This window comes from Tinamus guttatus, unplaced genomic scaffold (assembly GCF_059628265.1).
Source record: "Tinamus guttatus ecotype Peru unplaced genomic scaffold, ASM5962826v1 Tinamus_guttatus_pri_ptg001087l, whole genome shotgun sequence".
Lineage (NCBI taxonomy): Eukaryota > Metazoa > Chordata > Aves > Tinamiformes > Tinamidae > Tinamus > Tinamus guttatus.
In genome coordinates this window covers 131,440-150,076 of record NW_028289621.1, presented here as the reverse complement: position 1 = coordinate 150,076, position 18,637 = coordinate 131,440, and the positions used below count along the sequence as shown (strand labels likewise).

General features: G+C 43.8%; 1 protein-coding gene across 1 annotated transcript; it reads left to right on the top strand.

Annotated features, from left to right (window-relative positions):
- Positions 1–373: 373 nt before the first annotated feature.
- On the top strand, positions 374–16,689 carry HPRT1 (hypoxanthine phosphoribosyltransferase 1). Its single transcript, XM_088538548.1, has 9 exons — positions 374–456; positions 2,397–2,503; positions 4,001–4,184; positions 9,082–9,147; positions 10,189–10,206; positions 12,423–12,505; positions 14,641–14,687; positions 16,272–16,348; positions 16,623–16,689. Exons 1-9 carry the CDS (start codon positions 430–432, stop codon positions 16,668–16,670), a joined length of 657 nt encoding a protein of 218 aa, XP_088394674.1. The 5' UTR covers positions 374–429; the 3' UTR covers positions 16,671–16,689.
- Positions 16,690–18,637: the final 1,948 nt, after the last annotated feature.

Sequence of the window (18,637 nt, the reverse complement as noted above, 5' to 3'; positions counted from 1 at the left end):
GCAGAGGACGCAGGACGGGGACAGCCCCGTCCAGGACAGAGGGGCCGGCCCGCCTGGGGACGCCCCGGTGAGCTCCCAGGCCGGGGCACGCAGGGCCCGGGCAAGGCCGGGGCCCCGCGGAGCGCAGGGCCGGCCGCGGCGAGGAGCGGGGCCGCGGGCCGAGACCGCGGGCCGGGGCGGCTCCCTCGAGCGCGGCAGCCCTGGGCCCCCCGGGCCCCGCGCAGGCCTCACGCGGTCGCGCCGTGCCGGGCCGGGCCGTGCCGTGCCGGGGCGGGCCAGGCGGCGCGGCCATGTTGAGGGCGGGCGGCGCGGAGGGCGCGGAGGCGGCGCCGGGGCCGCGGCGGGCGCGGCGCCTCCCTGCTCGCCGCCGCCGCCGCCTGTCCTCGCCGCTCGTCGCCGCCGGCGGGCCGCGCCGCCCCGCGCCGCTCCATGGCCACCGCCAGCTCCTGCATCGTGGTGAGTGCGGGCCCGCCGCGGCCGGGCCCTGCCCCGCGCCCGCGGCGCCTTCCCCGTGTCACCTTGAGGGGCGCCGCGTCCCGCCGGGCCGCGCCGGGCTGCTTCTCCCGCCTTCCCCTTTTATTTATTCCTTATTTATCTACGTGTTTATTGGCTTATTTATTGACTTATTTCCCCTGCGAGCTGTCCTGAGCGAGCCGAGGGAACCTACACCCCCCAACCCTTCCACAGGGTAACGCGGACTGGAGTTTTCCCCAATTAGGGGTAATTTATCGAGAGAATTTATTTTTTTAAAAAAAAACAGAGATTAGGTTGCTCCTTCAGAAAGGAGCCGGGAATAACGTCCCATCGGGAACCAAGCGGCCACGAGGAGGTAACTTCCTATTCCCCGAGGGTCTGGGCAGCGAAACCCGAGGAGCTTGGGGTGTATTTTTGGAGGAAGAGCATTGTGGTGATAAATACATGTGTATATGTATAAATAAATATCTATGCGCTCCTAAATGCACGCTGCGGAGGAGGTTGCATGTTCGTTTTTATTTACGTTTTGCTTTAAAGCCAGCGCCTGGGATTCCTGAGAGGCTGCAGTAATTTGAAATATGTGTTGGTGCCTTCTGCTTTACAGCCATGCTGACCCCATGGCTGCAACTGCAGACGTGTGCCGTCTCCTCTTCCTCCCCACCCCAAAAAAGGAAACAAAAAAGTGTGCAAAATCTGTAGAAAAAGGCACATTCCTTGCCAAACATAGTAAGTGAGGATTATTAGATACCTTTGATATGATTACGGGGGCGAACCATAGCAAAACTCCGTATCTTTAGGAAGGGAGCTGCCTTATTCCGTGACATTGCAGCTTGCCCTGGGCTGCAGGGGCCCCGCGCAGGGCCTGGTCACGCAGTGTCCGCTCTGGGTGGAAGGGTCTTTCCAGGCTCGGGGTGAGATGCTCCTTGCAGGCTGCATGGGCAGAACCCACCCAAAACCACCAAAACCCACTGCGGCCGAGCGCTCCCCGGGCACCGAATGAGGCTGCGTCTGCAGGGCAGCCAAAACGGGTCCTTAAAATGCCTGCCCTGGTGGGTTGTCACTGCTCAGCTTCAGGTCTCCCTACCAAAAAACGAAATAATGAAAAAAAATCATCTTCCACATTGCTGCTAGGTTGGGATTTAGGGAAACCTATTCGTGGTGGTGCTGTGACAAAATACCCTGCATTTCAGCAGTGTTTGGTATGATTATATACATATGCTGATCCTTGTCCTAATTAGTAAGCACTTGTTAATATTGCAAGCTATTTCACAGAGGGAATTGGCCCACGTGGAGCACCCGCTGCTCTGCTGAGGCAGAGCTTTCCTTTCTGATTCTGCAAGGTTTTGAACCTCCACCGTCTCCGAGCCGTGGCGGGAGGGCTTGTCCCGCAGAACATGACTTGTCACGTCCGTGTAGCGGGAGCTGTCCTGTCCTGTGCTGAGCACTGGCACCTGTGTTTTGTTGTGATTTGGTGTTGTGGAGATTTGGAACACGGCCACGTTAGCGTCTGTTGGCGAAGCTGCAAAGGCAGGTTTTGTGTTACACTTACTGGAATCAGAGGTGTTGAAAAGCTCCTTGATTTTTCAAGAAATAGAGATCCATCAAGGTGTAGTAGTTGAATTTCCTACTGTCCCGTGGGGTAGAACACTGTTAGGACCTCAGATAGTTTCCTCCCCAAAATGTACTGAACAGCAGCCCCTGTAGTCGTTGAAACAACGCTCGTGAAACACAAGATTTTGTTAATATAAACACCGTGTTAATATAACACTGTGTTTGTATAAACACTGCTGCTGGTGCGAGCAGGGAAGGTAAGGTGATCCAGGAGGGTTTAGTGGATCCGATAGTTTATCGGATGGAGGGAAGGACTCGCAGAGCTTTTCTCCCCGCAGACCTATGGAAATCTCACTGTGCTTCCTTTTCAGATTGGCGATGATGAGCAAGGCTACGACCTGGACTTGTTCTGTATACCGAAACATTATGCAGATGATTTGGAAAAAGTCTATATTCCTCACGGGCTCATCATGGACAGGTTTGTTTCCTGCAGACAGTGTACTGCTCCAGCTGATTCCCTCACACTGGAAAAAACCATCTTCCAGTGGCAGTTTTGCTGCCTGGTGACTATCTAAATAGACTATCTTTAATTAGAAATTAAAACATGCAAGTGTTAATTTGCTCTTTCTTGTATGGCTGGTAAGTGTTTGTACATTTGCTGTCATACTATTGCATGGAAATTTGTCATAGTTCTCTAGAGTGCTTGTGGTACCCAGCAATATATGATATTCTTTACAGTGTTTATTTGATAGTTAACCATTTTAAAATCTAATTAGAACACTGTTCATTGAATTAGTTTAGTCTGAAAATAATTACAGTGTCCTGAATTTCCTTAGCATAGCAATAAAAGTAAATTATTAAGCACATACTCTTAGACCTTCTAATGTTATATAGCGACAAGTAATACCCCACATTCTCCAGCCTTCTGGGAAACGTGTTATTCCTTGCAAATGCTGGTCAGTCCTTACTTTGGTCACTGAAATCTGTTAAGCGCTCTAAGTTTCATCTCATGCCATGAGAAATGGGTGCAAAAGCCTGTAAGGTATTCCTTTTCATTTTACTTTCTGTTGCGTAGTTGCCTAATTCCTCTTAACAAGGTGAAAACAATTTCAGTAGAGGAGTTATTAGAAACACAGGACACTTAAAAAGTGGTTCTGAGTTGATCTTCCAGGAGATCTTGCAAATGATAATCCACTTAGATTTTTGCATGGTGCTAGTTGCTTAGAATAGAAAAAAATATATAGGAATGCTTATTATATGTATTGTAAAACCTTTGTCCATGTATAGAAAAAAAATGGACAAAGTACAGTTTTTAAGCAAAATGATGTAAAGTTTGTAATAGTTTCCTGTGGGAAACCTGTTGCTGGTTGATACACAGTCAATACATAATATGCTTTCATAAAATAAATTGCAGGATAAATGTAGGAACAGTAATTGCAGAAAAACCAACGCAATGTTTCCTTGCTTTGCTTCTCAGGTATCATATTTTGGAATTAGAACAAGTTTCTGGCATTCTAGCTTGACAAAAACAGAGATTTGTTTTAAAATTTGAGAACAGTTTTGCTGCTTCTCAGTTAAGGACTACTATCTTATTTTTATTTGTTTGGTTTTTTTGTATTAGTTTACACTGCACTTTTCCTGGAAACTGAACCTATCATTGAAGGGAAAAAAAACACCTTTAAGCGTATCATATCAGATAGTAAAACAGCTTCAGGTTGTTCAGGTTTGCTTTGGCTGCATGTGACTTATGAAAACAAGAGAGTTTGGCAGTGTTGCTATTAGATTAACCTTGAAAATCAAAATTTGTTAACCAATAACAAGTAATATTAACTGACGTGGTAGCCAAGTGTTTCAAAAGATGCGTTTCTGAGCTTGGCGCCTATGTTTACTGCTGGTGCTCACAATACAAAATACAGCTGCTCTAGTAAGCAAATTAATGTGCTATGGAAAATGACTTTTTCTTGTTTTTGTATAGGACAGAAAGGCTGGCACGAGAAATTATGAAAGGCATGGGAGGACACCACATTGTAGCTCTCTGCGTACTCAAGGGTGGCTATAAGTTCTTTGCTGATTTATTAGACTACATCAAAGCACTGAACAGAAACAGCGACAAATCAATCCCCATGACCGTAGACTTCATTAGGTTGAAGAGTTACTGTGTAAGTATACCTGCAGTGCTGCACAATTTTTGTATAAAACTGCAGAACTTGATGCTATTGGAGGAGTTGGTCTAATATTGTTACTGCCTAAATGTGCTGATATTATACAAATAATAAAGGGAGTTCAGAGGAGGGGGGAGGATTATGAAATAATACTAAAAGTCACAAGTTAATTTGCTGTTTCTCTGTTTTCTTTCAAACCTTCTCTGCCCATTAAAACTTTTTTCTAGAGCAAAGAGATCCTTTCCATGTCCTTTCCTTATTTAGCAATTTCCTCACTGGTTACTATCCAAAGTGTAAAGCTCTTGTTCTAGGGTCATTCAGAGGGTTCTCCTGCATTTTTTTTCACAAGAGATTTTTATATGTTTTAGACACCATTTATTAGACAGGAAGAATTTCGTTCTGAACAGAAGAATTTAACTTTGCAGAGAAATGGGGCACCCAGTAAATGGAGATTACTGAATCGGCAGTCCAGCTTCATCATTCCTTTCATTAAACCACAAAAGCAGAGATGTGGTTCTTTGCAAGCGTTAGTTTTGGAGGTGGAGGGACTTCATAAATGCAGGTACTGCTGCCAGGTGACGTGTTGGGCTTTTCCTTCCCTCCAGGCCGGCTTTGCTCTGCTCCGGCTGCGCGGAGCGGTGCCGAGGCTCCGCGCGCCCGCTCGGGAGCCACCTGGAATCCGCGGTCGCGTTCCCGGGAGCCACCTGGAATCCGCGGTGCGTTCCCGGGAGCCACCTGGAATCCGCGGTGCATTCCCGGGCACGAGGAGCCGCCGCTGCGGCTCTGCGCTGCGAAAGCGCCGCGAGGTTGGGCAGAAGGGCCAGGCCCCCCTTTGGTGGCACCTCGTGCTGTTGTCCCTGTGCTCGCCGCGCTCTCGTGCTGCGGAGCCCGAAGGAGCCGGTCCTCCTGCAGCCCGCTCAGCCACCAAGGCACCACACGGGCACACGTTCTGCCTGCACAGGCCCCAGAGGGAAACCTCGACGTCCCTCCCTCATGTTCATGAACTTATTATTCTGGAACGAGGCATATTCCTTTTGGTTAGGAAGCTTAGCTCCTGTTTTCTTGCAGCAACATTTTCAGTTAATGAATTTGGCTTACTGGAGTAATGGCATAAAAACTAAGACATGTCTCTGACATTAATCTTTCCATCTCCCAACTGACTTGGAAAAAAAAAACACATGAAAAATCTTGTAAAAATTACTTTGTTAAAAAGCAAAGCTTTACATAGTATGTTTTCCATGTTCGTCTTTCTGTGGGCATGCTTATGATTATTTCTTTACTGCTGCTTTCCATGCATATTGCACTGTAGAGTTATGGTGCCTTGGTATTGATGGCAGGGCAAGCAGCAAAGTAAGTTCTTTTTAGAAATGAAGGTTTATTTTCTTGACACTTTTTTAGTAATAAGGAGTAAATAACAAGACAGAAATGTGGAGACAGTAATCTGTGCAAGCAGAAGGCTTTCCTTGAGGTGTTGGCATCAGGGTTTCTGGTGTTTCAGCCAATTCTGTGCAAGAATGTTCTCTTGTTCTAGATGGGTGAGGAGCTCCTGCTGCCTTATGCCTCTGCTAGTACAATATTTACGAGCATTTCGTTTCTGTTGACCCTTTGGTGGTTATTAATATCCAGGCTTATGTTCATTAGGTTATGTAACGTGATGGACTGGATAGGATTGTTCTAACACGACCATGTGTGTCTCTGACTGAGCAGGCTTTGCATTATTAATGTTGTTGCCATTCTGAAGCCTTCTCTGTGGATTCTGACTTAGGTTCTTGCTGTCCTTTTAAATGAAGCAATCCCCATTTTAATGATGAGAAAACTCACAAAATATAATGAGTGTTGAAAGCAGTGTTAGCTCTCTCGTTGCCTTTGAATGCAAGTACTAGATCATGTAGCCTGCTTTTAGAAATTGGGTGAAAAGAGGTTAAAATACCATGGTTGCATAAACAAAGCAGCTGAACTTTGGCAATGATTCTGAAGTTGATGCTCTATTCTTATTTCAAATTACCATTTAATATTTCCAAGTGTGTGTGGGCTTTGTGTGTTGAAATGCAATGTTCATCCTGGGTCTGCACCCAAAAATGCTCCTCCAAGATAACTGAGATGATCAAGCTGTGAGTAAACTGTGCTTATACCTCTTGCTTCTGGAGCCCCTACGCGTGACTTTTAATGATCTTCTGTTAAGAAACAGAAATATAGCAACGCAAACACCACCAGAGCTTTGTATTCTGAACAGACAGTTTATTTTGTATGTGCTGGAGGAATTGCCTATCACCAGTCTGCTACATTCAGATTTGGAAATGAGCAGAAGTTGCTTGTGTAGTCAGGAAGGGCAGCCAGGAGCTGCTGGGTATGTGCACTGTCATCCGGGGAAACGGGGGTTTTGCCGGAGCGCTGCCGCGGGGAGCTCCAGTGGAGCTGCCCTGCTTGGGGCAATGTTCCCAAAGATCTCGTGATAGCCCCACAGCAAGAACCGTAAGGAATTTGAAATGTCCCCATGAAAGGTGGCTTCTGAGTCACTTGTCAGGGTTAGCATCTTGTTAAGCGTTTTGGTTTTCAGCAGTGACAACAGCGAGGCCTTGAAAAGAGATCTAGACTACAAATCCCTTACGTATTAAGATGTGAAGCATTACGGTCTTACCAGCACTGAAATCAGATAGAATGCTCCTTAAGATAATTAAAACATTGCTTAATTATTAAACAAAGCTCTTTCTAGTAGAATCTGGTTACAGCCAGTGTTGGAAATTCTTTAGCTGTTTTTTGCCCTTTAATTGTTGGGGAGTTCAGCAGCTGCACAGGAATGCAGGCAAGTGAGGATGAGTGCGTTGCATTGACGGTTGGCGGGGCGGCCAAGGAAAGCTCTCTAGGTTAGATTGCTCTCTGCTGATCATCACACTTTAATATGCATAAACCAAAGGCTTGCAGTGATGTGCAGTTTTGTGGTGTTGGTGTTTGAGTCCAGTGAGCTGCTCTGCAGCCAAGCAGATCATGAGCAGCCCGATCTGACGGGAGCCCTGAGCACCAGCCCGCTGCCCGTGCGCCCTTCAGCACCAAATACCCGTGACACCTTTCTGCATCGTTCATTGTAAACAGGGGTGCTTTTCACATCCTGCCCTGGAGGAGAACGCAGTCCCTGTTGGTGTAGAAATAGATAAAAGAATCCTGCAATCTAAACAAGGACAAGTTTAAAGAAGAAGCTGTCATTTAGGATAATTCTAAGATAGGGTGAACACAGGAAATGCACTTGTAGCGTTATGAGTGCCGTGCTTAACTGAATCGCTTGTTTGTGGTTAATCTAAGCAGTATCTCGAGCATTCAGTAGCAGCCTGCATGTCTGCTGGGTCAGGCAGTGACAAGTCCTTTTGGACATCCTTTTTTTGGGTCATTTCAGCAGAGTGGTGTTGTCACTGTTCAGCCTGGTGCTGATTGCACGGTTAAGGAAGCACTGAAATGGTGAACGTCTCTAAAAAATGAATGTTCCTTGTAGTGGTTGAGCATAGCATTTCAGTGCAACTTTGCAGCAGTATAGCTAAAGCTACTGCTTTCCTTAAAATATCTGCAGTAAAACTCAAAAGATAATCACTTTTTTTTTTAGTTGTTGTGTCATACAAATCTTGAATGGGAAATGTTCATTACTGTTCTCATCTGCTTTTATATATCTTACATAAGCAGCTGGTGCTGCTTCCTTGTGGAGAGCATCGAGAGCTGACATCACTCTGATGGATTTTAGTACCTTTTCTCTTTAATGTCATCCCAGTAGGCCTCGTTTTGTACACAGGGTGTCTCTAGTCACTTGTTTTCCCTTCTTTTCATGCTAACGTTTTCAGTTCTTGCCTGCAGTTTGTGTAAGGTGCGTATCCGTGTGCGTGTGGCTGTGAAAGCAGGAGGCTGCATCCGCCTGTCCCTCCGTCCCCGCGTGGTCCCCGTTACCGGAGGTGCCGTCGCGGGGTTCGGGAAGGCTCCGTGCCTGCGGAATCAGGCCAAGTGCAATGTGGCCTGTGAGGGGCAGCAGCAAAGGAAGCAATCCAGCTTTCCGCAGGGAAAAGATGTGGTAAGAGAGTAGGGGTTTATGTGAGATATTAACCTTCGCCTTAGATGATTAAATTGTGGGATTATGACATCTCATCTCTAAGTAGCAGAATAATTAATATAATGCATCTAGTATGAACTATGAGACCTCTCCGAGGTTTAAAATCAGTTCAATGCTTTTAACTGCATGGTTAGCTATGAGCCACTGCCAGAAGTTTCTCCATTTTTTATGTAGCAATTCATTGACGGTCGCATCAAAGTTTTGTTTTAGTGAGGCAAAATGCCATGTTGTAGTGATACAACTGTGTACTTCCATTGCAGTTTAGTTACTGTGATTAATAGTGGGATCATTATTAGTATTTGTTGTAAAAGAGGCAAACATGAACTTTCCTGGCCATTTTGTAACTTCTATTTCCGATTATTGATGGATGTCTTGTCTGCTAGCTATTTTTGTTACTATGATTGCCTATTTTTATTCAAAGAGCAGGACTTTATAAAACATTCAAGTTTAAAATGCAAGATGCCTTCTGTGTAGTAGCATGCAGCTTGGAAACGGAAGTGTTTCTCTTCTGATTTCCTTATCTTCAGTGAATGCACAGCAAGTCGTAACATCTTTTATATACGTGTGCGTCTGCAGCGGTCACAGATGAGAGATGATGTCCGTGCTTGTGAAGCTCTCTTCCAATCTGTCATGCAAAATATCATCTTTGAATTTGACTACTCTTGATTTCTTAGGTAATAGCTACTCATTGGTGCTGTGTTTCTGAAGGCATGAAGTTCTTCCTGATTTTGCAGTTTTGATCATCAGTGAAAGAAAAGATGTTTTAATTCTGGTAATGCTAATGCTTCCCCTTTTCTTTCCAATTAGAATGATCAGTCAACTGGAGACATAAAAGTCATTGGTGGGGATGACCTCTCAACCTTGACTGGAAAGGTAGGACTCTTTATATGCTGAAGATAATAATAATAATAATAGCAACAACAACAAAAATCCTAAAGAACACATACTTGTATGGCGTTAGGGCTGCTCTTTTACTGTGTGGAGCTTATATAGAGTTTAAAAAATGAAACTAACCTGGGAGTGACCACTCTATACAAGGAGGGTGGATAAGCACCATCAGAACCATCAGTTTAGATCGAACGAAATAACTATTCACTATTTGCAATATCCACAAGTTTTAGGAAATTTGTTTTTCTTCAGTGCCTGAAAAAAAGTAAAATTGTGTGGGCTGTTGTCTACAATTTTTTACCTGTAAAATTGAGTGGCTTTAGTTATTTTTGTTGCTGCTCCACTAAAGTAGTGAAGGGAATTCATGCTGCTGAGAGAGGCAAGTTACCCAACTTGCAGGTCTTTAATTAGGAATTGACCTTCCTGTTACAAGGCAAGGAGGAGAGAAGGAAATGCAGAGAATATAAACTGGGAGTCTGCTCTTCCCCACTGAATGCACAGAGAGCTTTGAGCTAGATATCTGCAATTAACACACAAATGCCTCCTCTTGTGTCAGAACACATTACTTTGCCCCTAATTATGCTTAAGCAGTCTTTAAGGCACATATATCACATTTCAGTATATAAAATAGAGTTCTGGCAGAACTGTAAATATCTTTATAGTGTGACACTCTGCAATAACAGACTCTGTATTATAAGCATATGAATTTCTGTATTATAAACATATGAATTGTGTAGATTCTGTTGTAATCTGTTTTTGTGTGGATCTGTGATTCTCCAAGTCTGAATGGCTAAAGAACAATTTGTTGTCAGCTTGAGATGCTGAGGAGAATGTCGTTGCCAATTAATTGTTATTAGAGCATCAGAAATGTTAACTAAATAGAATATGCTGTTACATCTGCGACATATGTAAATGATGTTACAAATGCTTAACTGCACTGCAAATTTAATTAAGTAATAAGTTACAGAAAATAACATGTCTAAAAACTAATGGACTTTTCTTATCTTTTTTTTTTCCTCCCACCAGAATGTTTTGATTGTAGAAGTAAGTATTATGTTTCACTTGGTGATTTAATGTGTGACTCGTGAAAGATTTCAAACAGACATTGTTCTTAAACCGAAAACCTTTTCTTTCTGGAGGCCTTGAGATCTGATTCCAGGTCAGAGCATTAGAAGTGGACTCTGATTTTAAATGATCTGTGTCCTTACTAGGGACATGTTAAAAAACAAAATTGAATTTTCAAGTTGCGTCCAACTGTATGTAATGTAACAAGGGAAGATCTCCATTTAAAATGGTTTGCAGTTTGCATTTGCTTTCAGTTTTCTGTGATTATGTCAGTTCTGATATATTTTCTTTCTTTTTTCTTTTAAGTAGTTTGAACAAAGTTAAATTAAGCATATTAACTTCTGAGAAGTTCAGCTGGGAAATTCAGCTGCAGGCATTGAAAGAGCTTCCTAGTAGGAACAGCTTTAAATATGTGAAAAACAGAGCTATGCCCAATGTCCTTGTCTGTAATTTGTTTACACAGAGAATGCTAATTCCTAATTAGCATTATGCTATTGCTAAATTCCTATTCCTCTGGCTTGTCATGGTTCTTTAGATGTTATCAGGTACAATGCACCTCAGTCTGATCTTCTACTAGATACTATTCCTTAATTTTTATGTTTTAATACCTCTTTCTTGATGGACATTGTTGCTTATATTCAGTAAATATTACTTTCTCAAAGGATGTCCTTGAGTGAGACTGCTGACCTCAGATAGGGAAGCAGAGGACAGGGAAAATGTACTTGCAATTTAATAATGTCCTAAGGCTTTAAATAATAGAAATAACTTTATTCTTAAGCTGAAAAACAACTATAGCAGCTGATTCTGCAAGCAAAAGGGAATAACGCTTCCTTTTGTCATCACGTGTCTTTTAATTTGAGAATGTTATCCCATTCCCCAGGAAACATTCAGTTCTAAACCTGCCACCGAAGCCGCGTGTGTCCAGCAGTCACCTGCGTGGCCGGGGTGTCCTCTGAGGTGCATTTGGTGCAGATGGACAGATGCATTTAACTGTGCACTGGCTGCGTTTCAGGTGCAGCTCTGTCTCTAAAGTCCCACACAGCCAGATAGGTTAGTTTCTCATCTGTTCAGTGAATCTTCCATTCAACCACGTCTTATACATTGCCTAATTTGAACCCCTTTACAAATCACCATGATAACTGTCAAACAGTAAAACTGCAACCCTTGGAGACTCTTGCAAATGGAGATCTATCCTAATAAGCAGAGCATAAGACAATGCCAAGATCAATATTAGGTTTTATTTTGGTTTTATGTAAGCCAAATTTAATTTAACAATATGTACTGCATTTATTTTTTGTATGTCTGTCCATGTATTTGCTGGAGTTTATGGCCATGGCTAGAAGCATTATCTGTTAAAGGTGATGGAGCTGACAGCCGCTTTGTTGAATTGTTTTATTTCAATTACGAGTGCTGGGAAGATGACCTGAAGAGGGGCATTGCTACCTGGGTGTTCCCCACCTCATAAGTTCACATGCAGAAGGCCTTGGTTCAGGCCAGGGATGCTTGTCCATCTAAAAATCTCATGATTATTTTGATTCAGATGAGGAGAGTACGAGTAATTCTGATGCTTCAGTTATAACCTGTGTATTATTTTTTACTGTTTTTGTGTGTGGTAGATGAGATTAAAATGGTGTGTCAGGCTTCATTTTACTGTGTTTCAATACAGGCTTCCAAACTGCACCAAGCTATTTGCCAGTGCAGTTTCTTTAGCTACTTCTTGGATCTCTAATGTAAACTCCATTGCTTTTTTCTTTAATTATATTAACGAATTATCCTAAATATTTTTCCTTTTCTTACTTTCCTTTTCTTTGTCGTATTCATCCGTCTGTGTAACTGAGCTCAGCTGCAAGACTAATGTTATTTGTGTAATGTTACCATTAGACTTTTTTGTCTAAATGCTGCCACCAGCACAAGCCATAAAATCTCCACAGGTTGCTGAGAAGGCCATAGTTCAGTAACTGTTTTCAAAGCAGTTGCTACCCACAGCAATTAAACTGTTGTTAAATATTTGATCACTTTGCTGGGCATAAACACATCAGCATATTATGAGGTTTTTTTTTATCTCATACTTGATTATAAACAGTATTTTAGCATTTTCTCATGCTATTACAGTTAAAGGTTTTCTTTGGTAAAAACCTGAAAATGCTGCTCTGATAGGTTTAATATATTTTCTTACCTGAGATTTTTATTTTCAGGATATAATTGATACTGGTAAAACAATGAAAACATTGCTGTCTCTACTTAAGCAGTACAATCCAAAGATGGTGAAAGTAGCCAGGTAACCTTTTAATTCTGAGTATTTCATCTTCAGAGTGACACACAGTGTGGAAAAATAGAGTATAAAATATTTTTCCATGCAGCATAAGTGGGAGGGAACGTTTCTGTAGGAGTTCTATATGCTGTGATGGTTTGAGTTTAGTATTTGTTTAAACTCCAGAAGCACTCTCGCTTGCTGTGAAAACGTGTGTTCATTTAGGCTGGCAGAAACAATATTCTTTTCTCTCCAATCCTACTGGAGGGATCTGCACGTTCAGAAAGGGGTAGTTTGTGCATGTCTGGAGCCTCTGTTGGCCTGTCATGTTATGGTGAGGTGGGGGGTTTCTCTTGTTTTTTCTTTTAAATCTACCACTGAAGTCCAGCTTAGGTTTAGAAGCATAGGGAAGAATGTAAATCTTTTGGCCATATTCAAAATAAAAGGAGGCAAAAATCCCTTCAAAATGGTGATGGCTTTTTTAAATTTCCCCAGATTAATTCATAGGTAGAGACTTTTATTGCTAGCAGCTGGGATTAGAAGATCAGTGGTTGTCTCTTAGGTATACGCAGTATCCCTGTGCACATTATTATTTGTCATTTCTGAATACTGCCGTTGTGTACCTGTGCAGTGGAGATCACTGCTCTGCCTTGCTAGATTTAATCACAGAATTAAACTAATTTGCTGTGTAACATCAGTGTTTGCAGTGTGCCTGGTGCAGCTGGGCCTTAGCGGTCACGCTATGACACTCACCAGCCATATGGTCTTCTGGGCTTCGCTACTTAGTTACATCTTTTAATCAAATAGTTTCAAAACATTTTTAATTAAATAACTTACAACTAATAAGAAGCATAGAGGATAATTTCATGTTATTAACCGATATCAACATTCCTCCTACTTCTTTTTGAGTTGCGTCTTTCACGCTGCTAGGCTGTGGTTGTGTATTTTACAATAAAAACATAGTGATTGCTGGGGATTAGAGATAAAGCGGAGTGGGGTATCATATCTGATGAGTTGTGTTGCCATAACAATACCAAAACAGTCGGGACAGCTACTGGGGCAGCTCTTCTTGCTCATAGTCCGGCGGTGACCTGCGGAAGGTGGAATGGTTTAGGATTGAGGATGGAATGTTTGCCATCGAGAGGTGATTTGGGGTTGGTTGTAGCAAAGCCTGTACTGGCACTCAAAATGGAGCGTGACAGAAGTTTCTGGATGTTGAAGGCACTGTGGACCTGGCCAGCCGCCCCAGCCCCAAGCGCTGCCCTCGCTTCGCTCCGCTGCTCCCAACCCCGAAATGCTGCTCCCAAATGAAGGGACCCTGTTCACAGGGGAACGTCTGTACTGATGGCACCAGATTCTGCCCCTTGCCTCTCGGAAGGCAGGATAATCCTCACAGTTCATGGGAGAAAACACAAACGAAGACCTTAAATTTCAGGGACTGGCAGCACATACTGGGATTAAGCAATTGAGACCTTGCCCCTTAAACAGATGGAACCTGAGAATATGGAACAGCTCGAGCTGTCTTTACCTTGAGCCATCAACCACCTTCTGTTTTCCTGCCCTGTCTCAAAGGCAGATGCGGGGCGTGTGGGACCCTCTACAAACAGCAGGAATGCTCCGCTGGATGAGGGAGTCAGGACCTTGCTCCTTCCACAGCAGCCCCTTTGCACGTCCCCAGGCTTCCCGCTTCCCTGGTGGCTCTGGGAAGGAGGAGCTGGGGCAGTGTTTGTGTCCCTTCATCCTCACAACAGAGGCATTTTGTTTATGGCAATAACCAACAGTCGGGGCCGCGCTGCGCGAGCGCGGCCCAGGGTGCTTGAACAGCTGAGCTGGGGTTTCCAAACAGTCAGGCTTGGAAAAGGGCCTTGTTGGCCTGGCCAGGCCCCTCCTTGGCACCTGTGAACTGGACTGATTTCACCTGAGCTTTCTAGGCACACACACAACCTCATCAAGTCACTCTTCACTATGGCTTTAAAAAAGTCTTGATTCTGTCATTACCACCAGCTGCATCTGCAAATAATGTAATGTGTTTAACATGTGCATAATTATGCTCTCCTGCATGTACTCAGTCAGAAGGCCAAATTTAGCCTGTCGTTAAAAGTCTTAAATCTTAGTCCTGCTGCTTTTCCATGTTTCAATTTTACATTCATTTTATTTGACAGTTTGTTGGTAAAAAGAACCCCTCGAAGTGTGGGATATCGACCAGACTGTAAGTGGATTTTTAAAAAACTTTGTGATGTATTTTGCTATGTGAAAAGGAAACTTTGATGTAATGGTCCAGGTTAATCCCTTTTCTGGTAGAAATTCTTGCAACATGCAGGTGGTCAAAATGAATTTGCAGAATTCATCTTTGACTCTTTTGGGAGTGATTCAGGTGCCTCGACTTAGTCATCTAATGTCATTTGGATGGTCCCAGGTATCTAAGGTGGGCAGAACGGGGAGTAGGTCTGACAGAGGTTTTATCGTGAAAGAGTATCTAAAATGGCACTAAAATAGTCATTTTTAAGCATCTGAATTACAGGCTTTAGAGAAAGGGACAGTATCCAGAGCAGTTTGACCAGAGCAACAGCCACTCTTGGCTCAGCAAGAGCTGGTGATTTGTCCCTGTCCCAGAGACCTGGATTCCTGCTGACCGGACCGTGTTCCTCCAGTGAGAAACCGGAGTGATCCCAGAGCAGAGTCACAGCCTCTTCCCCCTCTTTTTTCAGTTTCTTTGATATTCTCAAACTCCTGGTGCCTCCAAAGCTCCGTTCAGGTGCTGTCCTCGGGCAGGGATGTTCCTGTCTGCTGAGATCCCGCTGCAGCTCGGCCGTGTTCCCGGCTGCATCCGGAGCCCTCCACGCTGGGGCTTGTTCTGCCGCCCGCCCAGGCCGGGACGTGTCACCTGCACCATGAGAGGCACCGAGGCCGTCACGGCAGGGCCCGTCTGAGCGGCAGAGCAGCCTCTAAACACGGCCATAGCTCTTCCAAGAGAGGACACAGCCTTTCATTTAAATTATATGATGTAGAATTATACGATTTATCTGTGTCTCTTCTTTCCTGAGCCTCGTTATAGCCAAGAAGAAAAAACATCCCGGCTTTTATGTGGTCGGGAGTCTTTAATTTGAGCTTGAGGCAACGAAGCCATTTGGGAATTTCGAGGTTGTTTTGTAGTGTTTGTGGATGGAGCGATGCTGCCTGACCATCCCAAACTGTTCCTATGGGAATTATATATACACATATATATATAAAATACACACACACACACACATATATGTTTCTGAACCCTGCCAGTGATTCCATAAAGAGCAGAGGGCTCTTTGTGCCTTGCTGCTCCCTGTGCCAAGGGAACATCCAATATTGCACGGGGGCTTGTGCCACACACCCCAGCCCCACTGCTTGTGCCAGGCAGTTCAGAGATCCAGGAGGTGCTGGGAAAAGCACCAACCCTTCCAATTATTTACCATTTTGCAGGAAAAAAAAATCCCATTCTGATGAGAATAGCCTACCTGGGGATCACATGTTTCCATTCATTTCTTTAGGCTGCATGCTAGCATCATGCTGCTGCTGGGGAGCCAGTAAATAAATCTGTTTGTTTAAGTTTGCTTTGGTTGATGAATGAAAAACAAATAAGTAAATTAAATGTTTAAAATAGCTTGAATGTTAGTCTTAGAATACTTGGGCTTAACAAAAGAAAAAAAAATAAAAAAGAGGATAGTTACTTCCTTCTAAAATTCCATTTTATTACTTTAAAAAGGTTTGATGAATTTTAGAATGTTTTTCTAACATCCTGGTGACTTACGGTCTCTTTCAGTTGTTGGATTTGAAGTGCCAGACAAGTTTGTTGTGGGCTACGCCCTAGATTACAATGAATACTTCAGAGATTTGAACGTAAGTAACGTTTCTGTCCATGTAAAACTCGGGAGGAGGAAGAGAGGTCCCTTCACACCATGATTCTGTGAAGACAGTGCTCCCCTTCTTGATCAACACAAGACTTGGATGATTCTGCATGAGCAATATCACAAGATTTTTGCATTTAGTACTGAAATGTATGAGCATACTTCTGGTTTTATCAGCGCATTATTGAGTGAACACATAACATCTCGGTGTCTTATCCGTAAACGTTACTTTTCTAACAGATGCTTCCTATTTTATTTTGTTCCAGCATATCTGCGTGATCAGCGAGACGGGGAAGCAGAAATACAAAGCGTGAAGGGCTCGAGTGCTGCGGCACACAAGTTCTGTTCACCGAGTCCCATCCTTCACAGGCTTCAACTCTGCTACACCAGCTCAAATGTAGAGTGCCCCCAGCCCCGTTGTCATATACTTGCTATAACTTATTGCATGTACAATGTAAGAATCTGGTCTTGTTCATTTATATTTTAGAAATGTAAGCAACCAGTGCGGTTCTGCACTCCTTGTTTTGATTTGCACTATGACTGCCGACTATCGCTGCCCCTGGTTGGGTCGTGCTGTTGTGAGCTCCGGAGTCTAACTCTTGCAGTGGTAAATTGCTTAAACCTCATCAACCCAGAACTGAAATGGTTCAAGTACTGTAAATGTAAAACATTTTATGATAGGGAGGTCTATTAGTAATATTTTTAAAATCTGTAATTTAAGTTTTATATTTTAATGCACAAATGTGATTGTGATTATTGGATAGTTGCACCTTTGGGTGTTATAAAGCGTGAGGAGCAGCCAGTTACAGTATCTGTAATCTCTGAGGAGCTCATCCAAATCTCCTGGAGTTGCCTTATTGCTGGGAAGGAAATCTGGGTGAAAAATGTCATTTTTCTGAGCTATGAGGAGAGGGAATGACAAAACAGAATGTTTCAAGTCTAGCTTTAGTTGAGCTGCCCCTTTCTGTTAGATTTTTTTTCCTTAAAAATATTCATCAGCCAGTGGAATCTAAACAATTTTAATATATTTGGGGGGTGGGGGGGAAAGTAATGTTTACTTTATAAGATCTACAAAACAAAGTACTTTAAATAAAGGCTGTCTCTTTAAAATAAGCCCCATACATCTATGCCACTTGTTCCATAGATTAAAGTGCTCTTGGAATATTTTTCTCATGAGTATTTTTCATAAACGTTTCTATCGGTGAAGACAGATTCTCTGCATTTATCTCCATAGGCCTTTTGGTTGACATGATGCAGTCTATAGGGGAGGCAATAAAGTGCTGAGGGAAAAAACACTGAAACACGCTCAATAACCAAGACAGATTCCAGAGAAAATGCTGTTTAAGCACTGTTGTTTGTTCTGTTTTGGCAAAAGAAATGAAGAGTGGAAATAATATATTCATTAAATGTGTACACGTGGGAAAACAAAAACACCCGTTTTGTAAGCAAGCGTTTGGGTTTGTTCATTGATCTCTCTGCTCACGGGGTTCGGTCCTGCCCGGCTCCCACGTGTCCCTCCTGCAGCTTCTCGGGCCCTTCACTCCCCGCTTTGGGTCCTTCTGTGCCCGGGTTCTGCCATCGTGTGCCAGGGCTTAGTGCTGCTCAGCGCCTCATCCCAGTAACGTTCCTGCCAGCCTGTTTTAAATAGTGTTTCTTTTTGTTCAAGCTTAGGTCGTGTTTCCCTGTTTTTCCCATTCCTGCTGATCGTTTTTCATCCCAGCTGTGTTCCGTTGCAACTGGAATAGTTAGTGGTGGACCTGAAATAGGAACAATCTGCACCGTCCTGTTTATATCAGATATCCACGAGCAGCAGATCGACATGCTCAGCATTGAGCTGTCCTTAATGTTTTGTAGTTAACACCCCAAAGAGCTTCTCTAAACGCACTGCACAAACAGGGTGTCTTTCTGCATGTCCTAACGGCTGTTTGCGGACGCTCCTTCCACGAGCACGTGCTGCCCGGGCCGTGTTTTGGGAGACGGATGGTGCACGTCCACAGAGAGGAGCAGCGTCAACGTGGAAAACCGTAAACGACCCTCCGGATTATTCCGTCCATTCCTGCTCTCGGGGTCTGCCCAGATGGGGCCGTGGTGTCCGGGAGCGCCGTTTCCCTGGCCTGGCTCGTTCCTCCTTCACAAACTGTGTTTAAAGGAAAGCCGGGGTGGGTAGGGATGGTGTAAAAACCCCTCCCTAACGCGGGAACAGGGAGAGAACCGGCCTGCCGCCTTCTAGAGCAACCTTGGAAGCAGTTTGTGCTGCTGGGCTCTCCTGCCCCAGCCAGAG